At 39.0% G+C, this 9659-nt stretch overlaps 1 protein-coding gene across 1 annotated transcript in view; it reads left to right on the top strand.

Annotated features, from left to right (window-relative positions):
* Nucleotides 1-2108: 2108 nt before the first annotated feature.
* CUNH12orf40 (chromosome unknown C12orf40 homolog) overlaps nt 2109-9659 on the top strand; it is a 57326-nt gene continuing 49775 nt past the window's right edge. The window contains exons 1-2 of the mRNA XM_042677505.1: nt 2109-2152; nt 5751-5835. Of these exons, the coding sequence (XP_042533439.1) occupies nt 2109-2152; nt 5751-5835 (129 nt within the window). The remainder of the gene's footprint in view (nt 2153-5750; nt 5836-9659) is intronic.

Here is a 9659-nt window from a genome sequence, read left to right as displayed (position 1 = left end):
AATAATAATTACTGTTAAAAAGGTGAGATTGCTAGTGGCTCACATGTGTACTAAAGAGGCTGGAGGAATTTGGTTGAAGGTCTACATAGGCAGAAAAGTCCTTGAGACTTTAATCTCCAAAATAATGAGCAAAATGCAGGGTTGGAGACATGGCTCAAGTGGTAGAATGCTAACCAAACAGCAAGCTGAGTGAGCAGAAGGCTCTGCCAAATAAAAAAGATGAGCTTCATTCACATTCTCCATTTTACCCAAGTTTAATAAATTTAGATAAAATTATATTATAAAGTGCATATTAGTTGCATGAATTGTCATTTGAATATAATCTAGAAGGTTTTGATAATGCAATATGTAAAGGTCATATTTTTCTTTGGTTGGGTATGTGAGTTTATGAAGTAAAGAACATAGTGAAGTTGAAAACTAGGTGTGGCCCTGTTGTGGAAGTCTTGGTCCTAAGTGATAACCACAGCTGTGTTTTAGAGTGTGTACACATATAATAATATGTTAGAGGGCTGGGAAGGTGGCTCAGTGGTAGAGCGCTTGCCTTGCATGCCTGAAGCCCTGGGTTCGATTCCTCAGCACCACATAAGCAAAAAGAAAAAAGCCAGAAGTGGCGCTGTGGCTCAAGTGGTAGAGTGCTAGCCTTGAGCTGAAGAGCTGAGGGACAGCACCCAGGCCCAGAGTTCAGGCTCCACAGCCGGACCAAAAAAAAAAAATAATGTTAGAGACTCTTTGAAGTTTAATTTTGGTAACTTTGCTGTATACTGAATATTACGGCATTTTCTATAGTATACTTTAACAAATGACTTTTCTTTTAATTATTTGCAAAATTTGGGGTATGATTTATGTTTTTCAAGTATAAAGCTTGAACCAATTTCCCACATTATTTAAGAACTGGCTCCTTTTATCATTGCTGTCTTGTTCTTGTATAAGTCTAAAGAAAACCATAAGAACTTATGATTGATTTGGAGGTGGACACACTTAATCCTAGCTATTAAGGAGCCTGAGATCTGAGAATCAGGTTGGAAGCCAGCATAGGCAGACAAATCCAAGATAAGACAAATCTTATCTCCAATTAACCTGGAAAAAGCAGGTAGGGGAAGTGTGGCTTAAGTAGTAGAGCATCAGCCTTGAGCAGAAAAAGTTGGGCCAGAGAGTGAGGCCCTGAGTTCAAACCTTAGTACTGTCGCAAAAAGAAAAATGCTTCTCTTAGGTTTCAGACAAAACCTGTCACTCATGTTTGCACTCTGTCTGCTCAACTTCCCCTAATAGATAATCAATTCCCTCTTGATGCCTCAGTGCTTCTCTACAGAAGCTGTGTTCCTGGGACAGGAATGTTGAAACCCAGTGACTTGAATTTCCTGGATATGGTTGCATATCCCACAGTCCTGGATATAAAATGTAGCTTTTGTCACTCAATGCAAGTTTCTCATGTCTCTCTTCTGTACCAGGTTGTTCTGTTATTCACACAAAAGAACATGTGGTACCAGAACTTTTGAGGCCTCTGTCAGCTGTGTGTGCCGATGTGCCTGGACCTGGCCAGGAGTGTCGCGTGTGGGGTCTATGTTCATGCCAGGGGGGCCTTTGTGTGACCTCTCATCAGTTTTCTTGGGTGCAGTCTGTCTTAGGGACTCTGCCTTGCTTTGCTTATGTTTAGCCGTTTCTCTGCTAGCTTTCAAGCAGATTTCTTTACTACACTGCATTTTAAACCAGAAATAAATGAAAAATGAGAGAAGAAGGGAGGAAGGTAGGGAATATAGTGGACTTTTAGATCATTTATTTTAATTTTATTATGCAACAGTTATTTTGAAGACATTCTCTTCAGTAGCCTAGAGTTTTTAACCCCATTGATGTGTATTTCTTACCTTATGAGCTTTTTTGATAGGTACAAGCCATCTCCTTCTGTAGAAGGTGAAAAAAAAAAAACCCAGGCACTTGCTTCACAATTGGTTTTATAGGTAAAGAATGAGCATGTGACTTAAGCTTAGACTTTGATGTGATTGTCCTAAATCAGGCTAGCAATCCCAGGAAATAACTACTGCAGAGCACCTGTTATAGTAGTAGGAGCTGCAGGAGGACTGGATGTCAGAGGTTTCTATCCAAGGGTCGAGATGATGCTGGCGGTTGTAGACAGTGTTCATCAGTACCATAAGAGGTGGCCTTATAAACTCCATTGTGGCATGGTTTTGAGCAGCTGCTTAGACTTCCTTGTTCTTGCCATTTGCTAACCCTGGTCCTCAACTTTCTCAGAAAGTCTGTCAGTTACTCTACTTCTTTATGTAATTGTTTTCTGTTTAAATTAGCCAAATAAGTTTTCAGTTGTTATTGAGAGTAGTTTTATTTTCCAACTGGCCACAAAAAAGCCAGAAGTGAAAGTGTGATAGAGCACAATTGAGAGAAAAAATACTAAGTAAGAGCATGATTTCAGGCCACAGTACCTACACACAAAAAGAATCAACTCTTGTAATATGTCATACTCCTTTTTCATTTTCACCATGGTTTAGCCACTACTAGATGTTTTAAGTTCTTAATTACTTTTCCTTATTAATACAAGAATACGCAATACGTAGTGCATAAAAGTTGGTGAGAACTGAATTCTACGTAATGAAAAATCAATGTGAAATAAAATAATTTATTTATAGATACATGGGAATATATTTAAATGTTGACATGACAAACCTAATTTTGTTAACATTAATAACACAGAACCTGCTTACATAATTGGTATTCTGAACCATGAAAAAATTAATTTGCTTTCTCTTCTGTTTTGCAAGTTTTAAAATAATGGGAATAATCTCCAATGTCCTACTTAGCCTTAGCTTTTTTTTTTTTGCCGGTCATGGGGCCTGAACTCTGGGTTTGGGCGCTGTCCCTCAGCTCTTCAGCTCAAGGCTAGCGCTCTACCACTGGAGCCACAGCGCCACTTCCGGCTTTTTCTGTTTATGTGGTGCTGAGGAATTGAACCCAGGGCCTCATGCTTGCAAGGCACGCACTCTACCGCTGAGCTACCTTCCCAGCTCTAAACTTTTCACTATTTTTTTTTTTTTTTTTGACAGTCGTGAGGCTTGAACTCTGGGCCTGGGCACTATCCCTCAGCTCTTCAGCTCAAGGAGAGCACTCTACCATTTGAGCTACAGCACCACTTCCTAGCCTTAGCTTTTGATGAATCCATCAAATGTAACTTTTTTCTTTTTAGAATTTCATTGTTAGTATAAAGATGAAATACAGGCTGGGCACCAGTGGCTCACGCCTGTAATCCTAGCTACTCAGGAGGCTGAGATCTGAGGATCACAGTTCAAAGCCAGCAGAAAAGTCTGTGAGACTCTTATCTCCAATAAGCCACTAGAAAACCGGAAGTAGCACTGTGGCTCAAGTGGTAGAGTGCTCACCTTGAGCTGAAGAGCACAGGGATAGCACCCAAGCTCAGAGTTCAAGCCCCACAAGTGACCAAAAAAAAAAAAAAAAGATGATATACAGAAATGTTATAGTTATGCATGTCAGGTAAAGAGTACATTTCTTTTTGGACAATGTCACCCCTTTCCTTGCTCTCTCCCAGTTTTCTTTTAAAGTTAGAATATGAGCAGTAGTTGTGATGTTTCATGGGACAGAAAATATAGGGTTTTTTGCTTTTTTGCTCCAGGCTAGTGGTTTTCTATTTGAGCCATAGCTCCCACTTCCGATTTTTAGTGGTTAATTAGAGAGAGAAGTTTCACAGACTTTCATACCCAGTTTAGCTTTGAACCATGATCCTTGTATCTCAGCCTCCTGAGTAGCTAAGATTATAGGTGTGATCCATCAGAGCCTAGATGTCATAAATGCTATTTAAAGTTTTACTTTTATTAATAGACTAACACTTCATAACCACTAAATACTACCCTGTTATTGGTGTTGAGTGCTTTATTTGGTACATGGATCATAGGTACAAAGCACACACAATGATAGGCTTTTAAAAAGAATATACTGTGGTCTGTGTCCCCAAAATTCATAAGTTGAAGTACTAACCCCTGAGGTGAAGATACTAGTTGGTGGGGATATTTGAGAGTATTCTTGACTCTGACTGGTACTCTTGTAAAAAGATATCCAGGGAAGTAGCTAAGCCTTTACCAGGTAAGGATATAGTGAGAAATCATTATCAGTGACCAAGGAACAAGGCCCTGACCAGACATTGAGTCAGCTGGTACCTTGATTTTAGACTTCATAGCCTCCAGAACTATGACAAGTAAATTTCTGTTGTCAGTGTACCCATCATGTCATCTTTAATAAGCAATTCTTAATAAAAAGACAATTTTATGTGACACAAAATCCCTCAGAAATGAATACCTAAAGATGCAGGAAAGATTGTTCATTTTTTAAAAATTTTTTATTGTGAACATACTGTACAGAGGGGTTACAATTAGATGGACAAGATAATGAGTACATTTCTTATCAAGCATTGTAGCCTCCTCCTTTGTTTCCCCTTCCCATCCCTTCCCAACCTCCCCCCGCCCCCCCATACAATCCCTCCCCCCCCCCCCCCACCAAAGTTGTAAAGTTCATTTTCGACATGACAACTTGTACTTCTCATTGTTGCAACGGGTCCACCTGTATCCTTATTTATTTCTTTGTTGCTTTGTATGTCCCTCCCCCACAGTATAACCCCTGCTTTCACTGGATTTGATGTCGGTATAATTTGTGGAGGGGAAGGGGAAAAACAAGATTGTTCATTTTTATACTTAGATTTGATAAAGAATGGGCATCCATATAGAAATGGTATTACCTAGTGGTAATAGACTGAGAGGGTAAACCCAGAAAGACTTCTATTTGGGGATTCTTGGCCTTTGTGGGCCATTCTTTCTTCTTGGCTATGGGACAAGACTTCTATAAGAAGGATTTCATCATCTACTATCAGATAATGTAGATCAAATATGCACTGCTTTTCTTTTTTCCTTTTTGTGACTAGTTCTTATATAGTGAGATGGGAGGAGGATATCAAAATTACATTTCTGGGTTTTGTAGCTGACTTGAGTTTCTGTCATCTGCCATGGGGAAGAGAAGTTCCAGTTTCTCTTACCCGGTTTGGGGGGGAGCCATAGAAAAGAATGCAAGAATGCATGAGGCCCTGGGTTGGATTCCTCAGCACCACATAAACAAAAAGAAAAAGCCGGAAGTGGTGCTGTGGCTCAAGTGGTAGAGTGCTAGCCTTGAGCTGAAGAGCTGAGGGACAGCGCCCAGGCCCAGAGATTAGGCCATACGACCGGACCACCCTCCCTACCCCCCAAAAAAAAGAAAAAGAAAAGAAAAGAATGCAAGAGAAGGTCAGAGAGAAAATGCTTTTCAGGCCTGTAAAATTCAAAATACTGAGCATGCCAAAGTGATATACTTTCAGGTAGTTTTCCGTGCCCAATATCAATTACCTGATTTATGGTATTCTGTTTTAGCCACTTGAATTGGCTTAAAATAGAAGATTTTGTGAACCAAGGATTGTACTTACTACGTAAGTGCTCTACTACTGAACTACATCTCCAGCCCTTAGTTATTTAGATATAGTGTTTTTTTAATTTATTTTTATTTTTTTAATTTAATTTTATTTTTTTGTGAACATAAATATAGTGTTTTTAAAATTAGAATTCCTTAGAAAAATTTGTGAAATATATACTAAAAATACTTGGAAGATCATTTTCATGTTTTCCTTTTGGAAAATAGTACTATGATCACTTTGTTTTGGGGTTTTAATTTCAGATCTGTATTTAACTGAGATGACAATCATTTTAAAGACATTTCTTTGATAATTGTGTATTTTGTCCTCACTTCCTTTCTAGGAGCAGGGTTCTGATCAAGCAGGACAGGAGAAAGCAAAAGGTAGGGAAAAATCTATTTTTATTATGTCAGTTGTATGCAATAATCACCTTCTGAAACATTTTTAATCATTTATAGTAATTCTATCTAAGTACAGTTGAAAGATTATCTTCCTTTAGTCTTCTCCATCCTTACAGGTACATTGATAAACTCTCCACTTTGCTCAGGTGTAAACTTAGGAACAATTCTTGAATCTTACTATCTTGCTAGTGTCAAGATGATAACTGATGATATTTCACTATCCATAGAATTAGCACTGTAATTTCAGTTGCCTAGAGTACTGTAATGCTCTCATTTCCCAGATCCTACTCCCACTTGGTTTTCCCATTTGTCTGACTGCATAATATATTCATGTGTGCATAGCCCCTGAGCAGTACATACCTGAGAGAAACTTGTATTTATGTACTTGGAGATATGGATAAGGTTGAATCACTGTTATTGCCAAAATACTAAGTGAAAGGGGAAAGAAGTTGTTCATGGGGCGGGAGGAGGAAAGGAAGAAAACAAGCCAAATTTCCATTAGTGGTAAAATTAATTCAACAGAAGATGTTCTATCTGAGTAATAATAGAGCAGTAAGAAGGTTTTAATTATATGTAGGAAGTATGTATCACTTTTAAGTAGGTAATGCTGAGCAAAAGAAGCAACTCACAGAAGACCCTGAGAAAGATTCTTTTTATAAAAAGTACTAAAACAGGCCGGGTGCTGGTGGCGCACGCCTGTAATCCTAGCTACTCAGGCAGCTGAGATCTGAGGATTGTGGTTCAAAGCCAGCTTGGGCAGGAAAGTCCAGGAGACTCTTATCTCCAATAAACCACTCGAAAACCGGAAGTGGCACTGTGGCTCAAGTGGTAGAGCATTCGCCTTGAGGTAAAATGCTGAGGGACAGTGTCCAAGCCCAGAGTTCAAGCCCCATGACCGACAAAAAAAAAAGTTACTAAAACAGGGCTGGGAAGGTAGCCCAGTGGTAGAGTGCTTGCCTCACATGCATGAGGCACTGGATTTGATTCCTCAGCACCACATAAGCAGAAAAAGCCAGAAATGGTGCTGTGGCTCAAGTGGTATAGCACTAGCCTTGAGCTGAAGAACTGAGGGACAGTGTCCAGGCCCAGGTACAAGCCCTATGACTGACAAAAAAAAATAGTACTAAAGCAGAAAATAAGAAAAAGGAAAAATATTAAAATGGTATATCAATATAATAAAAAGTAGTGAAATTTAAAGAAAAGGAGAAGTAATTATGAAAACAAACATTGATTTCTCAGATGTACTGTGAGCCTTTTGATAATTCTGCTTACTTTAATCTCCTGCATAGTCTGCCATTCCTTTCAAATTTTGAAATAAACTCCTCTCATGTTTTGACATAATTCTTCAGATTTTACTTCTCTGTCTTTCTGGTTGCTGTCTCTTTTTAATAGTATGTGCAAATTAAAACTTGATTTTTTTTTCTGAAAGTTTTCTCCAGTAAGGGAGACTTGACAAAAAAATATCAAGCTCTTTCTAACAGTAGTCAGCTGTCCAGAAAACCTGTTCCTGTGATGATGTTACACTGCTGGGAGAGCAGTGTCATGTCTTCTTCATCCGGTTGCCCGAGTCTCTGTTCTGGTGGTCTGTGGTGCTGCTGCAAGGCTTCGTTGAGAATGTGCTAAGCATTTGCTTTGGCTCTTAGTTCTAGTCTGGGAGCAGACACTGTGTTTTATCCATGCTATTTAGTTAGAAGGCTATTCCTTCTAGTCAGGTCTAATACAACTACTTTGTATTCTATACTTCAACGTTCTTTACTTAGATTCCATTTAATATTCTAAGTACATCCCCTTCCAAAAGGAATATTATGTTTGTATCAGTTAGGACTTTTGTTTTTACATAGAATATCACCTTTGTAAAATATATTGCAGGCTGTTATTCAGAGTTTTTCTATATTATGTATTTAATAACTTGACCTATTTAACAAAGAAATCTTTCTCAGTCATTGCCAAGAAAATTTTAGCCTAATCCTTATTTGTACAGAGCAAATGCCATCCTTATTGAACACCCAAGTAGATATTAAAGATAAGAAAACTTTGGGGCTTGAATCTAGTAATTTTAAATAGCTTAAATATTAAGATTTATTTTAGATGAACAGAAAAGTAATTACTCTAAATACAAATACAAATTGTGGGCTGGGATGGTGGCTCAGTGGTAGAGTGCTTACCTTGCATGCATGAGGCCCTGGGTTCAAATCCCCTGCATCACATAAGCAAAAAGAAAAAAGCCGAAAGTAGCACTGTGGCTCAAGTGGTAGAGCGCTAGCCTTGAGCTGAAGAGCTGAGGGACAGCGTCCAGGCCCAGAGTTCAGGCCCCACAACCGGACCCAAAAAACAAAACAAAAAGAAAATAAAGAAATACAAATTGTTTTTTGTTTTTTGGGTTTTTTTGGTCAGTCTTGGGCTTGAACTCTGGGCCTGGACGCTGTCCCTCAGCTCTTCAGCTAAAGGCGAGCTCAAGTAGCCACAGCGCCACTACCAGTTTTCTGAGTGGTTTACTGGAGTCTCACAGACTTTCCTGCCCGGACTGGCTTTGAACCACGATCCTCAGACACATCCTGAGTAGCTAGGATTACAGGCATGAGCCACTGACACAAAGCTAATACAAATTCTTTATCTTCCTGGTTCGGAAAAAAACTGAACCTTACTCTTTGTTAAGCATAGTCCTTTGCCCTTGCTAGGAATGCCAAGTTTAGAAGCCAACTTGATAACTAGAGTATGGCGGACAAGCCTCCTTTGTAGTGTTCTCTGGAATAAAGGCTTATTCCCTTACAGGCAGTCTTTCAATTGACAGTGTTTCAATTGTTCTTACTTATTCTTGGAAACATATGTCTCTGTCTTCTCTCTTGCTAACTCTGATTCACTGTCCAAATTTTAGAAATTACTTCTCAAGAAACCTTTTCTGTCTTTCTTCCATTTTTTTTGCCTACCATGCCCAACTTGTAATTTACATGTTCTTCCTGATGTTATACCATCCCCACCACACTTATTGTAACTGTGTTACTGTTGTCCTCAATGTTATTTTATCCATCCCAAAATACAATGCCTTTAGAAAGAACATTTAAATTCTTTTTTTAATTTTAATTTTTTGTGAACATACTATACAGAGGGATTACAATTACATGGGCAAGATAATGAGTACATTTCTTATCAAGCATTGCAGCCTCCTCCTTTGTTTACGCTTAACATCCCTTCTCAGCTTTCCTCCCACCCCCCACCCAATCCTCCCCCCCACCCCCCGCACTAAAGTTGTAAAGTTCGTTTTCGTTTTTCGACATGACAACTTTTATTTCTCATTGTTGCAACAGGCCCAACCGTATCCTTTTTTTTTTTTTTTTAATTTTTTTATTTTTTTTTGTGAACATACTGTACCTCGAGGGGTTACAATTACATGGGTAGGATAATGCGTACATTTCTTATCAAGCATTGCAGCCTCCTCCTTTGTTTACCCTTCACATCCCTTCCCTACCTCCCCCCTACTATGCCCCACCCAATCCTCCCCCCCTTCCCCCCCCACCCGCACCAACGTTGTAAAGCTCGTTTTCGACATGACCTTGTACTTCTCATTGTTGCAACAGGTCCACCTGTATCCTTAAACAACTTGTTTTTCCCCATCTCCTCCACAAATTATATCGACATCAAATATAGTGAAAGCAGGGGTTATACTGTGGGGGAGGGACATACAAAGCAACAAAGAAATAATCTTATAAATGGGTTAGAAACACATGCATGAAAGAAAAAAACATTAAAATACATATCTAAGGGTTCATTTTCCTAACATCACATTATCTGACCTTTTCTGCTTGACT

The sequence above is a fragment of the Dipodomys spectabilis genome, unplaced genomic scaffold (genome assembly GCF_019054845.1).
Source record: "Dipodomys spectabilis isolate Male_0828 unplaced genomic scaffold, ASM1905484v1 ptg000039l, whole genome shotgun sequence".
Taxonomy (NCBI): Eukaryota; Metazoa; Chordata; class Mammalia; order Rodentia; family Heteromyidae; genus Dipodomys; species Dipodomys spectabilis.
This window is presented reverse-complemented; position numbering and strand designations above follow the sequence as displayed.